General features: G+C 36.2%; 1 protein-coding gene across 2 annotated transcripts in view; it reads left to right on the top strand.

Moving 5' to 3' along the window:
- The window catches only part of LOC581978 (adhesion G-protein coupled receptor G4), a 38485-nt gene extending 13895 nt beyond the window's left edge, over positions 1-24590 (top strand). Inside the window, exons 9-32 of one of the 2 annotated variants that reach the window (XM_030996368.1) lie at positions 680-804; positions 1282-1536; positions 2638-2790; positions 3198-3422; positions 3893-4052; positions 4822-4949; positions 6215-6475; positions 7215-7328; positions 8278-8391; positions 10200-10592; positions 10933-11051; positions 11986-12211; positions 12938-13054; positions 13680-13801; positions 14372-14518; positions 15571-15756; positions 16342-16491; positions 16948-17202; positions 17563-17787; positions 18143-18252; positions 18817-19100; positions 19426-19492; positions 20320-20578; positions 21308-24590. In XM_030996368.1, coding sequence (XP_030852228.1) covers positions 786-804; positions 1282-1536; positions 2638-2790; positions 3198-3422; positions 3893-4052; positions 4822-4949; positions 6215-6475; positions 7215-7328; positions 8278-8391; positions 10200-10592; positions 10933-11051; positions 11986-12211; positions 12938-13054; positions 13680-13801; positions 14372-14518; positions 15571-15756; positions 16342-16491; positions 16948-17202; positions 17563-17787; positions 18143-18252; positions 18817-19100; positions 19426-19492; positions 20320-20578; positions 21308-21661 — 4443 coding nt within the window. In that variant the 5' untranslated portion in view covers positions 680-785 and the 3' untranslated portion in view covers positions 21662-24590. Of the gene's footprint in view, positions 1-520; positions 805-1281; positions 1537-2637; positions 2791-3197; positions 3423-3892; positions 4053-4821; positions 4950-6214; positions 6476-7214; positions 7329-8277; positions 8392-10199; positions 10593-10932; positions 11052-11985; positions 12212-12937; positions 13055-13679; positions 13802-14371; positions 14519-15570; positions 15757-16341; positions 16492-16947; positions 17203-17562; positions 17788-18142; positions 18253-18816; positions 19101-19425; positions 19493-20319; positions 20579-21307 lie in introns of those variants that run through there. The other variant, XM_030996367.1, reaches the window with a different exon arrangement.
- The last annotated feature ends 700 nt before the right edge of the window (positions 24591-25290 follow it).

The raw sequence follows: 25290 nt of genomic DNA, 5'->3' as shown, positions 1-25290 counted from the left end.
CCTCTGGTAACACAAAATTGTTAACGTTTTTTTTTGGGAAGTTATCTTTTTTAATGATAGTCTAGTGTCAATATCTTTGACATTTATCATCACATCTGTTCTTTATTGCAATTGGGTGTAGTAACCGATTTTTCATTCGCTATTCGAGATAAACTCATGATGCTCTTTACGCGTGTGAAATAGCACAGCGGACAAGTGAGCAGAGAAATACCAAGAGACAAGAAGTTAATAGCCTGTTATCCGATGGAAGAAACAAGGTTATGTGAAAGCCTAGATACAATGCATCATGTTAAACAATGAAGCACTGAAGCATGAGGCATAATTTAACTTTTAAAAGGATTTAAGACCAAAGAAGCACATGCATAATGGCCTGACCTACATTCGTTCCATCAGCCCAAACTTGGAACAAGGCGATTTTAACCAAACTTATTAAAGACCCTGCTCAGTCACCCGTGGCAGAAATAGTATGAATAGGGTATCATTGGGCTGAAAACAAATTACTGTTCATCGTGAAATAGATTTCAACGTCATATAGTTTATGACCTTTTAATTAGGAGCTACCAAAGTTTGGTACATTTTTTATACGCACTGTATGTCCTGACTACTAAAAGTGATAATAGTTTAACTGTTTTTCATCGATGTTATTTCATTTGAGGTTCATTTGACTTATGTCTTCCAGAGATCTGTATGCATTGCAGAATGGAACCATTCCTGCAATATGGAGAAAGGAACTCTACAGCACGTCAGAGACGATTGAGAAAGCATCCTTATTGTCTCCATTAAGTATGGCATTTGATCGGCAAGGTGAGCATGATTTGAAATGTAGCGATTGAAGCGTGTCCAAAATTCAAATTCTCCTTAACTCACTAAAACATTCCCTATTTATCACCATGGACAGGATAGATTAATAATCATTGTGGTACACTTTCTGTTATAGTGTTGGATAAAAATTTAAAAAACGTACAGTATAAAGCATGTGTGTGGGTGGATTTGTGTGCGTCGTGCAGGCGCAAGCGTGTGTGTAGGTATTGTAGGTGATTGTGTAGTCTAGTCTGTACAGAAGTTTATCGATGAAATATCTGATTATCTTAGGCTAGCTGGGGACGGACCAGGATCCATCATGTGTCAGTTTAATACTCGCCAAGACAAGAGATCTTTCCCTCTCTGTGCCAGTATTTCCGTTTCCCTCTTTGTCTGTCTTCTTGCTCTCTCCTTTACTTCTCCCATTCTCCTTCATATGATAGAGAAATAATTGTTCATTACCTCTTTTGTTGGCTCTAGGATCCCGTCTTTTCATTTTGGATGACATAAAAGGAACAGTGGAGTCATGTGGCCCGCTAGGTGAAGACCATCATATTCTTCTTTACTACCAGAATACCAAGCCCGTAGATGTAGAATGGTATGGAGGGTCTCCCCTCTGGACGGACGACAGCCCCTACCGAGGCATCGGGTTCGTGGCGAAGAGAGGGGGTCCTTCGACCGGCATTACAAGCTTGAACCAGTTTCAAAAAGCAACAGGAATCCATGTTTACTACGGTGAGTACCAATTACGTAACATCATCATGTGGAGCAGTCGAGGTATAGTGGTTCATTAACTTAACTCTCAATCCAAGGGTTGAGGGTTTAAATCCCAACCAAGCATATGACGTATTTAAAATACAGAGAGAGCAAAAACACACGTTTGAAATTTGAATATGAGAGTGTCAAATTTTGTGTGGTGAAAGTGTTGGTTTTCACAAATAATACAATAAGCAAATTGGAGTTCTGTTAAACTATACTAGGAAAAGAAGCATCAACCTTTGGTAATTAAATTAGTTGAACAGATTTGAAGGCATTTTAAAAATGAAGAGGTTTCCTAGGCCCAACGAAAAGATACAAGTGATTATTTGCTTTAATGAATACATGTAATTGTGACATGACATAGCACTTTGGTCGTCCCATGAATACCTAACACATAAGATGTTTAAGTATTTATGTTCCTACTGTGCGTATCGGGAAGTTCCTGTTGAACGCGGAGAGTTGTAAAAGATCAATCCAATTTACTATGAGCCAGTTCGAAGACACTATTTGCGTATGGGCAGATTAAGGTCATTCAAACAAAACTATGAATACCCATCGACACGAATGTTGGATAAATGTTCATGACAGTTATATAAACACCATTTACCTATGAAACGACTGTATTAAATGCTATATATTCTAGTTGTGACGAGATGTGAAAGTCTTGATATATAAGCCTATTTCGAGACTCAACATGACATACTTTAACAAAAGGGTCGGCATTCAGTTTCGCTTTTTTCTGTTTATCAGTCTTACACCCAGGAATAGGTCAGTAAGTTCGAAATATTCTGTTTAGGAGGGCAAACGAAAGTTTTCATAAAGCACCTCCATCTGTTTGGCTGTAATTATATATCTGAAATACACAAAGTGTGAATTCCTTTTTCTTAAATAAAAGACATCTCGTTATTTGTATATGTGCTTCCAACTTATCTGTCTTTACTATTTCTATTTTTGTTAGTATTATCATAATTATTAGTTTGGTTATTTTCATTACTATTATTATTATTATTATTATCATTACTATTATTATTATTATCATAATCTCAATTTTTGTTTATGTTATTACCCCACCTGCAGGCCAAGTTTACGAAAGGCAGGCAGGAAAAAATTGTCTTGAAGATGAGTTCACATGCAATGATACGGTCTGCATACCAATATCATGGAGATGTGATGGACTGGTAGACTGTGACGACGACCTGGATGAAGCGAGCTGCTATTCTGATGAACCTGGTCAGAATACTAATGATATCAACCTTAAATGTGCTTGGATTTGTGAACAGGATTTATAGAGGGAACTTAGAAGCTATGTTAAATGTTCAACGTGTCAATGCTTTACGATGTATCTTCATTTACTTGACTCTCAATCCAAGGATTGAGGGTTCGAATCTCATCCTGGCACTAACGAACATCCTTTGGCAAGATATTAAATCAAAATTTGTCACTCTCCACCTAGTTGTAAATGGGTATCTGGCAATTGCCGGAGTAATGATAATTACAGGGCTCGTAGGAAGAGCAGTATACATACTATTGCAGCTACCCTCGGTAAAGAGGATCCCATAAATCAGTATCATTATTCTTATTATCATTATTATGACTTTCATTTGCATTTGTATAACTGTTCATCATAATCATGACAGATTCCATCGTCTTCGTAACCGACTTAGACGAAGGTGCAATATTCATGGCAACAACGACTAACCTCACCTTCACCAAACTACCCCTGACTGGTCTACAAACTCCCGTGGCCGTTGATTATGACCCAGTGGATGGCATCGTCTACTGGACGGATAGTTCTAACCGTTCAATAAACTCGGCACGCATTAATGGGACTAACCAGAAAACAGTTATAGATGGGCTCGGAAGTAAGTTGTTCAACATGTTTTGTCACTCATTTTCGATTTGCAATTTCTTCTTTGTTCCTTAGATCTTGCGTACTTGGCCTGGACATTTTTCACGATTAATATGTTTTGTTTTGTTTTGTTTTTTTTTTTGGGGGGGGGGGGGGCGAAACCAATTCGTGGAATTTAAGTTAAGTTACGTCAGTCACTAACCATGCCTCTCAAATATAAAACGAAAACTGCATGGTCATTTTTGTGTGAACAAAATATTTGCGATCGCAATTCTTGATTCAACCCCTATCTCTTTCTCTCTCTCTCTCTCCTAATACATCACGGGAAAAGAATGGCATTTTCTTCGATAAACACAGAATATTCGTTACCACTCTAAAATCCAATCAAACTCGACAAAAAGTTTTTTTTTTAAATTACGCATTTAAAGCACCTCTTCTTGTTAATAAATGGTCATTATCGTGCCTCAATTGTTACCCATTCAGCACCCGATGGGATGTACTTTGATGTTCAAACCAAGACCATATATTGGACTGATGCACTTCACAACACGATAGAAGCAGTGCACCACAATGGCACAGGCAGACACAACATTCTTTCAGACCTCGATAAACCGAGAGCGATAATCATCGTATCAACCAACAGGTTTTATTTTGATATTGCTTCACGTTTTGCGATTGACTGTATGAACAGTAGAGGTGTTGTGGTTTAGTGGGTAGGGTGTCGTACTGTGGATTCCATGGTTCGTGTTCGACTCCCGCCGCGGCACTTATGTCCGGGTGTAGTAAATATGTGCTTGGATGGAAGTTAGTCCTTCAATGCTTTTAGTGCCTTAGGGCAGCTCGGCTAAAACCAGGGTAATATTACTTTACTTTGTAGGAAGGAGCCTTCAATATCCCTTGAGATAGAAATTAATATGAGCACAGTATCTGTTCAGAGCCAGAAGGGCGTTAACTCTTTTCATAGTATGTGAATTAACACCCTTCTGGCTCCAAGCAGAACAACAATAAATCGCATTGTCATAACCTGTGCAGCCTTAGCTTTTGACAAATCTTGATATAAGAACAACCAAATCATAAAGTGTAGGCCATGTTTTAATTTAACATATAAACGAGCGAAATACATTCATTAAGGAGCTTAGTAAAAAATAAAAAAAATAAAAAAAACCTAACTTAACGATGTACCTTTCTTAGCCCTTATTGTCTGATTCGGCGAGCCAGAGTCACGTTGGTCGTTTCATAACTCAAAATTCCTTTCAAGCGAACGTTAATTTGCAACTCTTCTTAGAACAATACTGAATTACGGGGACACGTTAAAATCCCAGCCTTTTTAATTTAAAATAATGTCTGTACATAAATAAATTCAATTTGATTATTTAACTACTTGATAATAAATGAGTCTTATCTGATTTCAGAATGATTTATTGGACGGAATGGGGAGATTCTCCAAAAATAGAATTGTGCGACCTCACGGGCAATAATCGACAGGTTGTTATCAGCACAGGTCTGGGCTGGCCAAACGGTATCACATATGATAGAGAAGGTGAGTTTGAAATGAAGTCCACATTATTTCACCCAATGGGACCAAACCTATGATGGAACTAGTCTAAAACAAACACCATAAGCAATGGAAGCAGGATCCAATCACTTAAATTTGCTAGATTTTCTGATTTAGTGACTCTCCTACAAATTTGTGGTTTCCAGGTGGTAAAAGAAATTTTAAATAATTGTTTCCTTCCCTCATGTACTATCTACCCTGGACCCAGCCCCGCTATATATACACACAAAACCTAAATTAGGCATATTCTAATTGGAAAACCATGCTGGTTTTCAAGCTCGTTTCAAGTTAACTTGTACATGTAAGATTTGGGTACAAGAACAAGGAAAAAGAAATTGTACAAATATTGAAGATGAACTGGAAATGAAACTCTGTCGTCAGCATAAGGAAGGATTCTCTTGACGGTCCAGATGTGATTTCCACGAAATTTAAAAGGTCTGAAACAATGGGCAAATTCAAAACTTTACATATTTAGGTTTGTGGTATTCTTCATTTATGTCTCTTTACATGTTCCTACATTTCCGGTCCTCACTTTAAGAATGTATTATTGTTTGTTAAAGCAGAGCCTCCCGGGCGGTTCGGAATGATATTACCTGCAGTCCGGAGTTTGAGACGCCAAGGCATAGAACTTATAATAAGAACATGCCAGAGGGCGCTGTCGTCCATTTCCTGAATATCATAAATAACAACTGTCGAGTTATACAGTTTCTTAATTATAAAGCTCCAAGAATATTTACAATTACCAGACAGTCTGTGAGCTTTGAAAACTTTTACATACTTCCATTTTACAGTAATTACTTAGCTTTTCAGACATGTTCATCTTAAAAGGTGTTATTTATCAGCGTATTCACATACTGAGAAATTACTAAAATAGCTTATAAGTTTGGACCAACCTTTCATACCACATTCATATTTAGTCCGATATACACATTTCTGTGTGCACTGCATATGATTTTCAACAGGATTGGGTCAACATCTTTTCTTTCCGATTATTCCGAGCCTCGCACTAACTTTCAATTCTCATATTCTCCATTACCAACTTTTTTATGGTCCTTCTTTCCAGCTACTTCCAATGCAGTGGCAGGACCTTGGCCAAGTAACAACATATTAACTTAGCAATCGATTGCTATTATTGAATTATGCCCATGATTTCAAAACAATGGACTGTACGATTGATCAATCTTAAAATCAATCACTAAATATTGTGTAACAGGGCCCGAATCTCATCTTTAACTTGACTTTCTGTCCAGGTTCACGGCTCTATTGGTGCGACGCTAAAGTGGACAAGATCGAATCCTCAAACCTCTATGGCAGTGACCGTAAACTCCTTCTAGATAATTCCCATGGTACGCTCCATCCATTTGATATTATCTTCCACCATGGAACTCTGATGTGGTCCGATTGGAAGTTTGATGGTATAGGGGTAAATGAAGGTTCTCAGCATGCATGGCCAAAGAATTATATTCTACCAGGTGGCTTTTCGCAACCAGGAGGCTTCCATGTATTTGAGGGTAAGAATAGATTCATATCAAATTGTGTTTTATCTATCTTCTGCAGTTTTATACATTTAAAGTACAGTGTGACATTTAAAAACTAAATCGTTCACTGTCAAATAATAAAACTAATGAAAACACATGTTTCACTGAGTATAATATATTGATTATATATGGTTTATGTAGAGGTGTCGTGGTAATGTCTTCAGACTGTCGGTCACATGGTTCGCGGTTCTAGTCTCACCACAAGATATTGATTTATATTTGCCACTCTTTACCTAGGTGATATAAATTAATGTAAATTTGTCGAATGCCAGAGTGCCTTATCAGGGCTGCTCAGCCGATGCCGTAATAATAGTACAGTCTTTAGAAACATCAATATTTAGCAGTATTTGAATGTTACTATTATAAGTATTGTTATAATTCAGATTATTATTTGTAGTAATGAAATTAATGATAATGATATTGATAATAATTATAATGATAAGAAGAAAAATAATAATGTATTAAATTATAAAGTTCATTACGTGAATGATTCAATGTACTTTAATAAACAAAAAATATAACCCTTTGTCACTAGACTTTAAGCTCAAACACAATTGTGCACCATTTACACTCCTTAGTATTCCAAAGGTTTTGTACTGTTTCCATGTATGCAAGTTCTCCTGTTATTTTCAAAACAGCTTTTATACATACAGGAATCAGTTTGCTTGATTGTGCAGAAATTTACGTTTTTCTTTTAAATATTTGGTTTTAGATATCAATGAATGTGAAAGCAACCCCTGCATGAATGGTGGAAGCTGTGAGGAAGAAATCGACATGTTCACGTGTACTTGTGTACCGGGCTACGTAGGACCCACTTGTGCGATAGGTAATTTACCTTAGAAATTTAAATGAATTTTCATCACAAATAAACATATTCACGAAGATTTATTTGAACATAGTATTAAAATTCTAACTGGTATATACTAGTAGCTTACGATTTAAAATAATAGATGCACTGTGATTTAATATTGGCTAAAAAACATGACTTTACTTTTTAATTAACCAAATGTATTATTATTAATAAGTGTAGATGAAAATGTGACGATACGTGTCATATTTGAAGATGGAGAGAGCGGGAGTAAATATAAGAGGGAAGATAATGCAGAACATGCACAATAATTGTCATCTGCCCTCGAAAACTCTTAGCAATAAAGAAAATTACCGTCACGATTGATATAAATTGTATTTTTTCCTTTAAACTCGTACAGCCCCTACTATATTCGAGGAGACATCTTTATCACTTTTTCTGTTTTTCTATCTGTCTCTCCTTTTCCTCCCTTCTTCTCTTTATTTTTTCTCAGTTTGATTTGTTTTTCTCCTTTTCGGTCTATCGTTCTCTCATTTTTCTAAGGCCGCCAAAGGGGGGAGGGCCCCATCTGGATCCGCCACTGCATTATATTTCTTTTTGTGATGAAGAAATGGTGATTGAAATGGTGATTGTTAAAAATTGCCTCAAAAGCTAAACTTTAATCAATCTGATACTGTGCATGTCTCTAGGTCTTTCTTAAGTCTCCTGAATTTTCGTCGTTTGGTGACATAATTGTACCTTGACCTGATCTCGACACCATTTGTATCTTTTGAAGGAAAAATATTTTTCATATAATTCAGTTTAGCTCTTTTAGTTCAATATCATATTACATGGAGAGAGTGAAAGTATGAGAGGGGAGAGAGTGCCGGTAGCAGTAAAAATATTTTAAAAAATAATTAAAAAGACGATATAAAATGGGAATATACTGTTAATAATTCCAGAATTCTTTCTCCAAATTTACTTTCAGAAACCGACGAATGTGTTAGTCGTCCATGTCTCAACGGAGCTTCATGCGATGACTTAATTAACATGTACATTTGCGACTGTTTACCGGGCTACACAGGCACCAATTGTGAGATAGGTAATTTACCTTTGAAATTCAACAGAATTTATATCACAAATATACATATTCTTAAGGAGCAATGGGACAATTTTATTTAAGTTATCTGTGACTATCCGTGAATATTCCACAAAGTACAACATAGATTTCGCCCTATGAGTGATAAATAAGTCGGTTGAAATATATTTTTCTGTTAGATACCAACATTTTCACATTAAATTTTTCTCAAAAATATGAGGTAATCGAAGTTATCGACAAAACAAATGTTAATGTAAACAATTTAAGCATTTTTCGAAACCTTGAGACTAGTTTTCATATAAGAGATATAACGTAGATCTCAAAATATAAATTATACGTGAGAAATTGGTTCGTGCCGATGAAGCGCTTTTTTACAATGAATACGGCACTTCTACTTTTTCTTCAGTACGTGTCGACAGATTTGTTATTCCATGTAGAGACACTGAAACGAGGCACGTGGTCATGGACTAGAACAATCATTCATGAATTTTAGTGTAGGGGATCAAAAGGAATCAATTGATACTGTGTTGATAATGCTATCAGGTAATTGTTTTTAGTCCTTGCGTGCACGAGGGAAATATGAAAACTTGAAGAAGTATGTCCTGCAATAAGTCTTGTTCAATTGCTGGATATTGCTGGTTGACAAAAGATGAGAGCTAGTAACAGCAGGAGGTGTTAGGGTATTCGAAATCGCAGAGAGGCCGCTCTGGATCTGCTTCATGAGAAAAAGTCTTGCAAATTCTAGCCCACAGGCTAGCCCATGTTCCAGGGAGTCCACATCCAGATCCTTCACCATGTCAGTGACACTAGCACGTTTGCTAAAATCATTCTTTACGAATCTGGTAGCACGACGTTAGACCATTTCCAGCTGCTCGGTGTACTTTGCCTCATGAGGATCGTATACATTAGCTGCATATTCTAAATGAGGTCTTACTAGTGCAAGATAAGCAGTGCTCTTGACCGTTCCCGAACAACCTCTAAGATTACGCCTTATTAGCATTCCAAGAACCATGTTAGCCCTCTTGGTGATGTGAGCATACTGGAAATGCCACTTGTATTTGTGGGTTAGGAAGACACCAAGGTACTGGTGATGTTCAACTGGATCTAGGTTTTGTGCATTAAGAGTATAGGTGGATCTTAACTTCTTCCTCTTGTTGGTCATGTTCATGCCAAAATATTTCTAAACATTAAATTTCATCTGCCACTCGTTCCCCATTTTTCAAGTTGATGAATGTCTTTCTGTACATTCTCACAATCACATAAGATTTTAACGACCTTGTTTAAAATACAATCGTCAACAAACAGACGAATGTCAGACTGTAGGTTTTCGGTATTGCTGAAGCTAGAGACACAAGACAGTGTTCCAGGAAATGTTGACAAAAGCCCACAAACAATGCTACAGGATTGTCTTAATTCATGGATGTTCCATTTGCACTAATACATGGTGTTAGTGTTGTAGCTAACAGTAACAAATTACACTGTACTCAAGTTTAATTATTTTCAGAATTTGCATAATTATGTTTAATGAATCCTTCTTTATTCAATAGAAAGTCGCTGTCTGATGACAAAGTTGTAACCTCACGTAATATCGGCCTCATTTTGTATGTTTGGGGGACTTTTTTTTATTCTCATATAATTAAGTTTAGCTTTTTTAGTTTAATTTCACATTAGACGGAGAGAGCAGAAGTAAGTATAAGAGGGGAACGAGTGATGGTAGTGAGAGAGATGAAATAAAATGGGAGTACGCATGATAATTGTCAAATGTTTGGTTGTTAATAATTCCAGAATTCTTCCTCCAAATTTACTTTCAGAAATCGAGGTATGTGCCAGTAGTCCATGTTTAAACCGCGCTACCTGCAATGACTTATTGAACATGTACACTTGCACCTGTGCACCGGGTCATACAGGAACCGTTTGTGAGATTGTTACAGAGCTAGAGCCGATTCAAGTACTATCTTCACCGACAAGTCTTACGATAAACGCTCTTGAACCTGTCGAGATGATGTGTAGCTTTGAGAATGCGATTCGGTTTGAATGGCAGAAGGATAACGTAACGATCCCTGGAACTGAACACCAGCGTGTATACACCATCGCATCAATGACCCCTGCACATATCGGATACTACCGCTGTCAAGGTGAAGGCAGGAATCAGAATGGTGCTAGTACCGTGGTTTTTACTGATCAGGCTACCGTTTACATCACAGGTAGATTTATTTTCTTGTTCCTTAGGTTTGGCGAATACATAATATGATTATAACTCTATTTCACTAATCTTTGTATTATAGAGCTTTTGGATAACAATGTTGTAGAGATTATTTGGACTGTCATTTAAATACATCTTACAGCGTAATTTTGTTTGGAATCATTCATCAAGATTCGACAACAATTTTTTTTCTTTTCCATGATGCACATTAATTGATTATTCGCCATAATACCACGGCTCTTGTTTTGTACTTTAATTATTACAGCATGCACGTTACACCAGTCATGAGTTACCCACCGGAAAATTTTCGAAATTTCTATTATATTGTTTTCTTTCTGCAGAGTTATCTAACATTATAATCGAGAATGGCAGGTTTAATATCAACGTCAATTCGTCCGGGGATTTGTCAGACATAACATCTCAATATTACCAGGATGCTGCGGAAATGGTCACAAATTACGTAAGAATTATTAATTTAAGAAATTGATATATTCTAAATTAGAATCGGTTCAATTATCAGTATTGACAAAAATATTAAATCATGATTCCACTACACAATTGGAAAGCAGACAGTGGTGTTCTATGTTGTAAAGCATGACTCAAATGTTATGCTGGTATACCTCCTCAAATATATTTAATGCTTTTTTTATTCTGCCAATGATCAGAAGGAATGGACCGTATGACAAAACGAGGAATGAATATTATCTTAAACTAGGATTGATTCCTTCACGATGCCTTTGTACCGGCCTATATATTTGTGTACATCCATATCACACTGTTGCAAAAGAAGCATATAACTAACTAGGAACGTTTACTTTGTCATTAAGATACCCTCCTTGTATAAGAATGAATTGGAGAATCCAATTGTCAGCAAATCGTAGGAATCATTATATTTGGACAGTTTTATAGCGCACCATTCCTCCAATTTCTAATGTTAAGGTTTTACTTATTAATCCCCTGATTAAAACCGTCTACATTCAGTATTTCCCTTTTCCTCATCCGCCTTTTCCTTTTCTTCATTCTGTTCTTTTCCTGACTTACTTTTACTTCTATTCTTCTCAATGACTTGTACCATTGCCTTTTCTTTTTTCTTTTCCTCCAGCCGGAAGGTTGGTCAATTGGAGTACATAATCATGTTAGTTGCGACTCACATTTGCCATGCTAAATCGAGTATCAGTCGTTTGTTCAGTGTGATATGTTTGTGTAGTATGTTATGTGTTGTTTAATAGGCGTTTTGTTTTTGTGTGTCGAGAGTTTGTAGATTGCAGCCTAGGCTTCGAGATAGATCTTGAATACATATACAATTAAATAAATAGGTTAATGCAAATTTTAGTTCCTCCTTTCCTGAATTTTGAAACTTATCCTTTACTTAACTTTCTTATGATACATCCTAGGTTCAAACGGGCATAGTGAAGTTAGGCACTTTTGAGGAACATTCTCTGTACGTGGTACCCTCCAACCTTCGCGAGGGAAGCATCATTGCTAACCTGAATATGTACGTCGAAGACAACGAGACGTCTTCTTTCCAGATTAAACAAAGTGTCAAAGACTCCTTCCTCGCCTTGTCGTCCCTGCCAGACGGAATACTTGATGCATCTACCGTCAGGGTCATCAGCACCTGTGAGTTTCAAAAGCATTTGTTAATCCGCCGTTATTGTACTACTCTAGTCATAATAGATTTTGTTAATAAACAAGTATTTTACTTTTTGATTTATTTCGTCAAAGTATAGGGTTGCGGTTAGGGTTGAAATTTGAGTCTTTAGGTTAAGGTTAGGAGTGGGATTAGGTGTAGTGCTAGGTCCAGAGACAAAGTAAGGAACTTGATTATTATATAAAATATTCCGCATAGCAATTGCCGGAGGAGAATCATTTTTTTAACAGCAAAAATGCTATACTATGACCGGTCGCAAATATTCAATGTACTGTTAGGCCCTTTGTCAAAGATTCTAAAGCTCCCCGTTTGTTGCCTTCTTCAAATATCTTTAGAAAATACACAATATACACAGTGACCTTGACCTAGATTTCAACGTTATAGTCTTGTTCTTTTTTAAGTAGCGCGTATAGCGACGTGAACTCCGACGATTCACCCAATGACCAAGACAGTCGTCATCAGTGGTCTGCCTTTGCTAAGGTGTAGACACAGCGGATGTCTGATGTCCATTTAAAAGACATCAAAGATATGTAGCAGCTGTAATGTGGCCATTATTTTACAATAATCTGATAACCAAGGTGTAATAGGTCTTACAAATCGAATGATTATCACTGATTTTAAGAGTACGGAACTTCACTCTTTAAAAGTCATTCCACTCTCCCACCTTTTACATGTATCCTTTGTTTCCACTGCAGCAATTTGTCCCAATTTTACTTGGGTGTCAAGATTCGGTGAGGCTCTCTTTGCGGAGGGAGAGTTGAATTCCCGGTATAATTCAACAGGACGAGATTGTCCCTTCAATACAACTAATGGTAATGATGAAAAGAATGGGTGATGATGATGGTGTTAATAACTGTAAATGCACTTCATATAGCACAATTTTAAAACAAGAATACCTTGTTCCAAACAAACCAAACATTACGTATAGCAATCAGGTAAAACGTAATAATAATATTTAATCACCTGCTTTATGATAAATAGGTTTGATAGCATTTAAAAAAAAAAATTGAAGCATAAAATAGTTCACATCTCACACCTAGAAAGACAAGAATACTGATATTTTCTGAAGTACACTTGTCAAATATATACTGCATATTTTGTGTCAACCTTGAATACCTTGTTCCAAACAAACAAAACATTACGTATAGCAATCAGGTAAAACGTAATAATTATATTTAATCACCTGCTTTATAATAAATAGGTTTGATAGCATTTCTTTTCTTAGTTATAAGAGTGTTTGAAAAGACTCTGTTTTTTATGTGAAAATGTCATTAACTTTCTTTGCAGTATTGTTATTATGGTCACAAGAGTTTGTGTCTTCAAACTCCTCATCATGTTCTTGTTCTATCTTAGCTTCATGCAGTATGTAATTAGTTATTTGGTATGCTGTACAATTTTATTATTTTTACTATTTTCGTTTTCGTCCCTCGATGGTAGCTCACCAGCCTGTTGCTACAGCCCTGTGTGTTGGGGACAGGATTAGCAGAGCCGTATGGGTACCTGAAAATAACTGTGGCGATTTCAGGAATGTAACAGAGCTGTTAAAAGAAATTGATAATGTAAGACCTACATTTTATGCCATTTACTACTCTTAAAACTGGTCGCTCTGTGAGAAAATATTGTACTTTCGATTCCTATGAAATTTCTCGGGTAATTCATATCAGTATCTTTTTCCACAATATTTGTTTTGATGTGGACAGTTCTTCTTTTTATTATATTAATTAAAAGAAAGTTGGCTCAATATCTGTACATTTTTTGTAGAAGGTTTTTGTAGACCTTTAATTTCAAATGATAAATTTTCAACCTCGTTATTGTAGGTATCTTTGAAACTAATTTCAGTCATAGCCCATCCGAAAATATTAACATTGAGTAAGCTTTACATTTTTTTTGTGATGTGTCTTTCACGATTCCTTTATAATTCAATACCACAAATAGTTTCAAGTGCATCCTGTAGCAATATGATTGTAATGACTTTCTAGAAACAAACTCTAGGGCGCAACATCCATAGCTATCATGTTCGGATTACCTAATACGTCACTGTCACATTTCAATAGTTGACAGAGAATGCATTCAAATTCGGCTGATTTTTCGAAAGCCTTTGCGATTGTGTTCATTATACATATTTACAGGTTGAGATCACGCAGGAAACGGTTGAGGACATTACAGATCAAGTTGCAATCATTACAAAAAACACTGGAGAAATCACCGCCTCGGATGTCACTCTAGTTTCAAACATTGCCACAGTAGTAGCAGCTCTAAACAACAGTGGAAGAGAGGTAAGGACTGCCTTACCCTTTGATCGGTAGTTTCTTCAAAGTAATCAGATTTGTCGATTTCCCTGGCGTATATTCTTATTTTATTCACAGATGCCATGGTTAACCGCAAAGCCAAAAGTTTCTTGAATTAGGATCATAGAAGTCTCAATAGTAATATATGATGCCATTGGAATTGATTCTGGAGCTATTAATGACATTTCTGAAGGTTCTACATGTAGGAAGGGATCAAACCCCTTTAGAAAAATGATCGTGGCAAGAGGATTTGGAAGATGTTATCTTGCCTTCAATTTGTTTTCCTTTTTGCCATTTTGTATGCGTGCCCGTCCTCGAATGACGTGGACTAACCTGGAAACATATTTTCTTATATTCATATAATATATATATGTATGTTCCTATGTAGTATACATATATCTATATAAAGAAAGTGACATTTAAAAACACAAGAAATAATAACATATACATAGAAATTGTTATACAAATTTTCGCTCTAAAACTTTGTCATTAATGATCTTATTCAACTTTAAAAATGGTATTGTCATTATGCATCAAAATAGGCGCATCAAACCCCCATAAAATACGCCAAAGTTCAGGTAGAAGGGACGTGAACAATTACATCTTATATGTTTTGATATATATATATATATATATATATATATGAAAACTCTACAAATAAAACATCAAATTAGATCAACATTTCACGATGCTTCTCGTTTTCACTCAAGATCGTGTACGAGCCATATGATACCACGAATGTTTTCCAAAATTTGAACTGTCAGTTGCCCCATTTTTGGCAATTTTCTTTTAGAGACTCATTTATTGTTAAAGGATATGCTTACTCATGCATGTTTGGTATGATTCAGTTGCATTTCATCTTAAAGAGGATTGATTTATATCTTAGTTAATAGATGAAAGATAAGTTTATTTTGAATATTCATTTAGAAATATTAACTGTAAATAGTGCCCACTTCTTTTATATATTTTTTTTTGTTGCTGAATGTATTATCTTACATGAGTCACTCTTGTTTTTTACATTTTAATTTTTGTTTATCAAGTTTACTGCAGTAGTGACGAGCATTGTCAGCAACATTGCCTCGGTTGACATGATCGAGCTCCAGCAGGCAGAAGAAACCACCAATGCGATCTCAAACATTCTCATGGCCTACGAGACGCAGCTCAACAACGTCGATGTTGCAGAAGGAGAACCGTTCGATGTATCAGAGGAAAACATAGCAGTTCAGGTATTAAGTCATTGATCACCAAATCCTGTCATCTGCAAGGCTCATTACAGGATTCACCCGTTTACTGTAGGTAAAGGGTTAAGCAAATGTCTTTCTGTAACAAGATTTTGTACCATTACTTCATTGCAGCTGTAACACGATTGTTTGGAAGAGTGACCGAACACCAAATTGATATATTACAAGAAATTCTCTTCTTCCTACCTATATTAATATCTTTGGATTTCATCAATTCACAGGATTCTGCTTCCAAAAAACATTTAAGGATTTATCATGAAGATAAACATATTTGATTTAAATGTAAACTTAAACAGAACCATAACGTGGAATTTTCTTGAACCGGCATACTGCAGAGCACTACTGCTAAATTAATTATTGTTTTTCCTTTAGAACAGATGGAACCTTTGTTTCAAAAGTAAATATTGGAACAAGGATTCCTGAGAAGAAAAAAAATTATAGACATTTAAACTCGACATGATTTAGAAAAAGTATTTAGTTCGAAAATGAGGCGTGCATACTGCGTTAACATTATATAAACATTCTAAGTGTAGAAAAAAGTCGTAAAACTCTTTTTTTTTTTTTTTGAAGGTTCGGAGTGTACCTGCAGAAGAGCTCAATCAGGGGTTGGTCCTATCCCTCTCCGGAAATAGTTCTACAGACCTTTCTGGTTCCAACATTAACGTCAGAGCAGGAGAGGATACCCCTTCGGAAGGAAGGAGTGTCGGTGTTATAGCTGAGGTAATGTGATCATTAACCTCTATACTAGTCCTTTGTATGTTCGCGAAGGTGGTTATGATGACTTTCAACTGTATTCTGCTTAAAACTGTCAAACGTTTCGATAGTGGCCACTTTCTGTGTTTCTCGTGGATGGCCTCAAGATAAATGATCTTGAAAATGAATCTTTCAATTAGTTTTTGAAACGTTATTGCTCTTTTGAGTGGGGAGGCCCGGCTTATTTAATTTGTGAAACGCGTAAAACGCTTTTCCTAAATGTAAACGTGGAAGGCGGGAATTTTTAAGAGATTAATAATACCTTAATACCTGCATATATTTTCTGCCCCCAACCAACCATTATTTCCTCATTATTGTTTATCTTAAATGATCACCTTTGCTAAAAGTACATGTACATAGATTTAGTGAGAATAGGATTAAAAACAGATTTGTACTTTATCCATATGAAATATATGAAAACAGGTAAGCTTTCCTCCTGAAATCGCTGCCATCACTTTAGGAGCTTTAACGGGCAACGTTAACAACACGAATATCAACATCATCATGAGTGTCTTCTCCACACCTGTTCTGTTTTTCTCACCGTCGCTTCTTAACTTCAGCAGTGAGAACCCAGGTGTCAATCGGACCGCCAACACACCTGTCATTCTATTGAGTGTAGGTGGGGTGGTCGTTGCAGACCTAGACCAATCGATTAACCTGACTTTTACTGCTTTGGTGGTGAGGAACTGTTGATTATTTGAAGAAAAAAAGAAACGTGTGTTTTAGCCGTATATTAAAAATTAAACTACCACTCAGTGTCAAACTTGTCCATTTAGTTGTGCTGGAAGCATTAATTCTGCACCGAAGAATGAAAATTTGAGACCGGAATTTGCGTATGCCCTAAAATGACATTCCTAAATTTAACCACAGACCCATCCGTAATAATAAACCGAACACTGGTCATAAGTAGTGTTTAAAGCATTAGAAGACTATCCATTGACTTGCCCATGATATGATGTAAAATTCAGAATAAAACTCAGTACATGTAAGATTAATACATCAGCTTTCTCTTAAAAGTCTGTGCTTTTTTTTTGACAGTCTGATTACGTGAATCAGATGTGTGTTTTCTGGGACGAGGATGATTCAGAATGGTCCTCAGAGGGATGTCGTCTTGTTTCCTCGAGGTCTGTCCCATCAATGCTGTCTGGTGTTTCAGCCAGAGCTCCTGAAAGCAACAACTCTGAGAACGTTCTAGAAGACTTGGAGACCATGGAGATGTACACATGTGCGTGCGATCACCTAACCAACTTTGCGATTTTAATGGTAATGCATTCAAGAGTATGTTGCCTGTAAGTAGCCTTTAAAGCCAAATTCACTCTCTGCGATCACACTGAAGTCCGATTTATTAGGATTGTATTGGTTATGGACATTAAAACAACTGCAAACTTCCTTTTCGAGGTTTGCACTAGTGGTTGATATCACTTCGAATCGGGACCGATATGTCCTTTCTAATAAGCTTGCAAATAATCTGAAATTGTTGAATTCGTTACTCATAGAACTGAGATTTTTTACAACTTAAAGGTTCGAATATACCTGTCAATTGCTATTGCAAATTCTTTAAAATCAATTTCCCCACCACTTTGACTATTTCCTTCTTCTGCTACATCGTTTCGTTCAGGATATCCACGATGTTACTACCGAGTATACCTACAATATCCTGAGCTACATAGGGTGTGCAATCTCTACTGTATGTCTACTGATCGCACTTGGGACATACCTCTGGAATAAGTAAGTCCCACTTGAAATCTTCTTAGAGAAAATTGTTTGTCCTTTTTGGTTTTTAGTTTGTTCTAGATTAGATAACTACAATTTGTTTTGGGGGTTGGATAGGTATGGGGGAATGGCCCCCATACCTACCCAACCCCCCCCCCCCCAAAAAAAAAGTTTAATTTTGTGTTGGTCTAACTCCAAAGATCAGCACTGTTTGTGATTAGTCTACATAAGAACCTACCCTCACGTGTTGTCACAGGTGCGATATTTTAAGATACTGAGGACATTTATTTTCTTAATTTACGCTAGAAACGGTCTCATTTTGTCCATATTTGCACCTCGATCCAAAAAGGGGCTTTAAAACATAAATTTCATGACCGTTCCTCTCTGACTTATAATTGGCATAGGACCTTCATCATGAAGGCCATGTTTATTAATACGAATTAAAACATAAATATATTTTGCGAAAGTCGGTAGGCTACTCTCTGGCTGAGATTGTAGTTACTCATTTAGCTCATGTCGGAAATTGCACAATTTCTTGGTTCCATATGCGCTTGCTTATTTCAACTTTCTCCTCCACAGAAAGCTGCGGAGTCGCCAGACACACAAGATTTTCATTTGTCTGTGCGCCACCATGCTGGGGCTGTACACCTCGTTCCTCGCCCTGCTTGTCTTGGACACTACGCGAGGAGATACGGTGGTGAACTCAGTAGCGTGCGGGTTTCTGGCCGGTCTCATCCAATTCTTCGTACTTTCCTCCATTGCGTGGATGGGAGTGGAAGGCTTTAATACCTACCTGGTCATCGTACAAATATTCAATACATACATACCAAACTTCATGGTCAAGGCCGGTCTTGCAGCCTGGGGTACGTTCATATGACCATTTGAATGTGATGTAGATAAGTGTAAAGAAAGATCAATATATTTAACCAGACCCCCCCCCCCCCCTCCTCCCCCCCCCCCCCCCCAAGAAAAAAACAAACAAGCAGCATGGAAGACAAATATTCTAGCAAATACAAGAATGTTCAAGGATCTCCCACAGATGTTTCGGCTATTACGTGGTTCGATAGAAGCTGATTTCTTTTTACACATCTAACTTAATGTCTATAAAGTAGATCTCCCTTCTGTATTATTTCAAACACTAAACAATGAACTTACCCATGATTTGTTGTATTTTCTCTACTACTGTAGGTATCCCTGCAATCATCGTTATCCTGACTGGTGGTATTGCAAACACGAACTATGCCAGGGAAGATGTGTAAGTAATGATCTTTACACAGAGCACGATCGCAAAAGCTTTTAAGAAATCAACACAGGGGCAATTTTATTTCTCTTTTACAATCGCCCTTAAAATAAAGTTGAGTTGTGGTCATTATGCAATTGCATTGTGAATGAACAGTGTGGAATCGATCAGAAAAGGTCGTTCGTCTAGCCCAAAAGTATTAGTGTCTACTGCAAGTTTCTGGAATCATCGAAATAATAAAACAAATTGGCCAAGTCTTGGTAAAGTTATATAATGGGACTAAACGAACATGTGACATAAAAATCCGTCCCGATTGGTATGCTGTTACATGCCATATTCAGAAAATTAAGGCATTTGAAGAGCCATGCTTTTCAGGGAACATTTTTAATCCGATGTTTTTCCTTTCTTGCATAATAACAATGATAACGCTTACAAATTATTTTTGAGAACTCTTTTGAGAACTCAACCTTCTTTTTAAGAATTATGCTCGGATTATGAATCAAAGTTACATGTCGGCATATTTTGATAAGATTCAAGTTTTTTCGATCGTGTTACAAAAAATGAAAGGTCTTAAATTCATCTTACACAAATCACTATCTGTTATTTCATTGTATTATTCTTTATTTTCCGTTGATCTATATTGCATTGTATCATATGCTGCCTAAATTTATTTAAATCCTAATACAAGTAATGTAAACGCACACAAACGAATCTTTGAATGTATAACAAATGTATATAACACATAATAATAACCACATCATAAGATTGCTCGACGTGCGTGCAACCTATATGTTATTATTGTTGTTCATTTACCAACTGTACTGTACGTCTCGTCAATGTAGCTGCTTTCTTCGCCTCTGGTCTCAAGTCGGTGGCCTTCTGATACCTGTAGCCGTCGTCCTGATCGCCAACATGGTCATCTTTATTATGGTCATCCGACAGCTATCGAAATCGGCTCAGATAGCCGGGAAAATAAAGAAGGACAAGGATGGGAAGCGCGAAGAGATGATTGAACGCGTCAAGAATGCAGTGGCAATCCTGGTATTGATGGGGCTGACTTGGACTACTGGATATCTTCTACTTATCGAAGCCTTTACTCTGGTAAACCCGTTCTCATTGACTCACATACGCGCGCGCACACACACACACACACACACACACACATATCCAGGCCTGTATATATATACATAATAAGGCAGTTGAAATAAAAAAATCCTTGGGAGTTCACTTCTTTACTATGACCGGTTTCAATCTTTGACTATCTGACAAAATAAGATGAAACTGGTCATAGTGAAGTAGAAAACTACAGTATAAAGGATTTTTATTTCACTAGTTTTGATGTTTACATATATATATGTGTGAGTATGAGTATATTCAGCCATGGAAGAAATTATTAGACCAAGAAAGGTTACCAATAATGTCTGTTTTTCTTTCAAGAATGCGCCAAGAGATAGACCCAATCGCTTATTTGCTTCAATGTGTTATTCTATCAAGGAAACACACACTAAAGTTGTTTTTTTTTTGTAATTTATATGAACAATATAATTCCCCCCCTCCACCCCCGAGAAAGTTCTTGAGCCCATTAAAAAATAAACGTGACTCTTTACAGACTGCAAATATATTCATACAATAAACGTTAAAACGTGGGGGGGGGGGGAATAAAATACACATCCTTCCTGTATCCAATGCTTCCGGCCCCATCATTTTGTTCTGAATTTTGGTTATCGCTTCCTCCGTTAATTACGATAATCGAGGACCTTTTAAAAGAATTGGCACAAACTGTAAATGCTCCAAAGTCAACAGGAATTTGATCCATTGTCTCTTGTCCAGGTTGTCCAGGCCTTATTCATCCTGTTCAACTCCTTCCAAGGTCTCTTCATCTTCATCCTCTACTGTGTGCGGAAGCCTCTAATTCGTCAGCAATGGGGTTTGACCTGCTCCTGGTGCGATGGAGAAAGTACGCAGAGTGGTGGAAGACGGGTCTCATCAGCTTCTGATAGCCTGACTACCATCTCTAAGTTCTTCGGCAACAAACGTAAGAAGAAGTATAGCATTGGCGAGGAGAGTCTTACCGGGGCTTCAAATGGCACAGATTCTTCATTGTCAGCGCCAGTCTCCAATCTCTCATATAATGACCTCGACTTTGGCACTTACATCAAACAATCTGACGAAAGCAAAGTATAATCTCATTGGATGAATAAAAATCTCTGCTAAGCTCCTTTATCTCTAACGAAATTCCTTTAACTATACTTTTGGTTTGTAAAATAGGCCCCAAGTTTCTTGATATGTCTTCTTTTTAATTACTGTTGGCAATTAAAGCACTGTTATCCCTAATGAGATTAGTTAAATAAACTTCAACTTTTAGTCCACAGAAGTGGATGGAAGCGTGCCCACTGAATTTAAAGGTTGGTAGAAGCTTAAAATCCATGTTAAAATTACTCCAACCAATGACAGTTTTCTGTATCACTTCTACTTTGAGTTTGTAATATATTTTATATGGGCCTGTTGGTCCTTTATTTTTAATTATTGTCGGCAATTAAAGCACTGTAGCCCTATTAGCCTGAGAAAATATCTTAAATTATTCTTTATTTTGTAATATACAGGTCTTTTGATGTATCTTTTTTTCCTTTGATGTCAGCATAGTCAGCACTCTTTCAAGACATATTATATAAATGAATGATTGTAAATGTAAAATAAATCAAATAAATAACAATGAAAATTCTTGTCTAAATGTAAAAATAGTAAGTTTTAAAAAAAAGGAAAAAAAGTCGTATAACTTTATAGCACACTGGTGATTCCTCGAGACTTTTCCTATCTAGAAGTAGTTTATGTCTTTAAAATCTACCTTTAAAACTAGTTTACACAGACACACGATCGTACATATTTACCGCTGTCCATACTCAAAGAAATGAATGAGTTACTAGTGTATAACGAATCCTTCGTCAACATCGATATTGAAATATCAATTTGAGCAGAGCTATTTTTTAAAATAATTTGTTGTATTATAAGTATTACGGAATGCTGGTCATTCAATTGTATTTTTGTTGTTACTTTTAAATGGTAAATTTCAATCGTGAACTCGCCTGCAGCTGACTTTGAATGGTCAACAGAGCCTTGTAAAAAAAAAGCGCCATGAGCGTCAGAGCCTGACGGATACAGGTCGGATAACCATATTATATTATTATTATTTCATATTATATGCCCTTGTTTGCCTTATGAAACAACATAGAGTTCAGCCACATGATGTATCATGAACAGGCGTTCTAGGTGCCAATGAAGCTGAATGAGATATAATTTGCTTTCTCACCTTTTAAAATTCTGTTGGAAGAATACCATAGTAGAAATTCGTGCCTCTCTTAAACTTTTAGACCAAAACTTTCATGAAACAGGTGTGTGTAGTCCCATCTTTGTTTGGAGTACATGTAATTTTCAGCATGATTGATTTTCTTTCTTTCCATTGTAATTATTCCAAAACCTGACTGTTTATGTAATTTCTTATTTTTCATTCACCCTTTGCAATTAATTACCCAGCAATCTCTCTCTCTCTCACAATGTAATTACATGACTCGTACCTAATTTCATTAGACAACCTCGGGGTTTAGTACATTTCAGTTATTCATTTGTGTTCAATAAATGTATGAAAGGATGCAATACATATATTAGGAAAAACTTCTTTAAGCTACAACCGGGATTATAATATGATGCTTTGAATTAGGCGCAGTGTATATATCTTAAAGAGTAGCTGAACAAGCTACTTTATAAATATATACATGGACCTATTCATAAGTACACATCCATTGATTATTTGGAAATGTTATTGTATAGTATTGGGGAAGTTGAACTTAAGTGGTTCAAGTCATATCTATCTAATAGGCAACAATGTGTATTCTTGCAAGTTACGAAGAGTAATTTTCTAACTGTGAAATCGTGAATTCCACAAGGATCAATGCTGGGGCCATTAATTCTGGCCTCTATGTGAATGATATTTGTAACCTGCAACTCCATTCTAAGACGAAGATTTCCTTATATGCGGATGACACGGCAGTGTTTCCTCATGGAAAGGATTATAAAGTGTGTGAATGAAATCTCCAAAAAGACTTTTCAAGTATCTTGACATGGCTGAAATACAATGGACTGTTTTTAAACGCAAATAAACCAAAGCAATACTTTTTGGTTCTAAAAGAAAAAGAAAAAAAAAATATATATATATATATTCATTTATGTACTCGACTCAGTCGAAATATGAAATATCAAGGTATAGCACTAGATAAATGTGTAACATGGTCGCTACATGTAAGAGAAGTTGTTAAGAAAGTTTCGGGTACGATTGCCTGCATTAGACGTATACGCCAATATATTCCCGTAAGAATCTGAACACATTACACTATCCTCTTTTTCTACCGCATTTAAAATATTATAAAATAGATATGTACGATTAGTTCTTCGTGCCGAATATTTTACACCCCAAAATGTTTTAATGAGTAAATTGAAATGGCAGTCAGTAGAGGAAAAAATAAAATATCAGAAATGCATCTTGATTTTTAAAATCACAACCATATCTATATCCATGTATAAGTAAAAGACCGGTATTTTATAATACTCGTCATGCTATAAACAGTCTATTATTCATTCCGAAATGTAAACCAAGTTTTAAAATGAAAACCTTAGCGGTTTCAGGGGCTAAATTAAATAATAAATTACCCTGTAATATTAAAAACTGTAAGTCTCTGCAAAGTTTTAAACGGAATGTTCAACATTTTCAGTTTCTCTTGTAAACATCTTTTCACGTTAATTCGACCTTTATTAATTACATTTCATTTAGTTTTCTCAATATGATAGTTGTATTTTTTTCCTTATAATTGTTAATGTGTGTTTTTATATTACCTATGTTTAATAGTTCTTAGTTTTCCTTTCTCTCATCTAAATCAATTTGAGTTGAATTATTGTATATGCCATGTATATCTTACCTTCATATGTATGTTTTGAATTCATGTTTGTATTGTACATGTTTTATGTGAATGCAGGTCTCTCTGGGAGAGCAGGTCCAGAAATAGACTTGAAAGGAGACCGCCCTGTTGAAATAAAACTGTAATAAATAAATAAATAAAATACACAGATTGTCTTGCTTACACACAAAAGGGAAAATTCGTTTTGGTCACCAATGGCAGCTACAAAATCTAGTGATGATCCGAAAATTATAGTTGACGGTCGAAAATATAAGTTCCCTTGTGGGAACTGTGATAAGCCAGTCAAATGTAATCAACACGGCCTTCTGTGTTCTTATTGTAAAAAATGGTTTCACACTAATTGTCAAGCTATCAGTTTTTCAGAGTACCGCAGGTTATATTATGAATGCCCTGATGAGAAGTGGAATTGTTTAACATGTTGTCTGCCATCTTTTTGTGACTCATTATTTAACGACGATTGTTTAGAGAAAGAAAGCCAAAACGAGGATAGACTAAAAGAAAACTATTTTAAGATAACGCGCGTTACACCTGAAAAGCAAGCGATAGCAAGAGTAATTCAGCCAAACCTCAGAGATGAAAACACTTCTCTTTATCAAGAATTTGAAGAAAAGTTTAAAGTTAAAGGTCTTCATTTTTTACACCTTAATGTGAGGTCTATTCTAAACAAGATATCGGAACTTAGAATTCTTTTTAAAAGAAAAAGGCTGTCTATTATTGCTTTCACTGAAACATGGTTAAACAATTCCATAAATGATGAAGAAATTGAAATAGACGGATATAAAATCATACGCCATGATCGATCCTCTGGCTCTGGAGGTGGTGTATGTTTCTATATCAGAAATGATA

The sequence above is a fragment of the Strongylocentrotus purpuratus genome, unplaced genomic scaffold (assembly GCF_000002235.5).
Source record: "Strongylocentrotus purpuratus isolate Spur 01 unplaced genomic scaffold, Spur_5.0 spur5_scaffold_3, whole genome shotgun sequence".
In the NCBI taxonomy this organism is placed as follows: Eukaryota; Metazoa; Echinodermata; class Echinoidea; order Camarodonta; family Strongylocentrotidae; genus Strongylocentrotus; species Strongylocentrotus purpuratus.
Note: the sequence above shows the minus strand (reverse complement) of the source record. Positions and strands in the feature narration are given on the sequence as shown.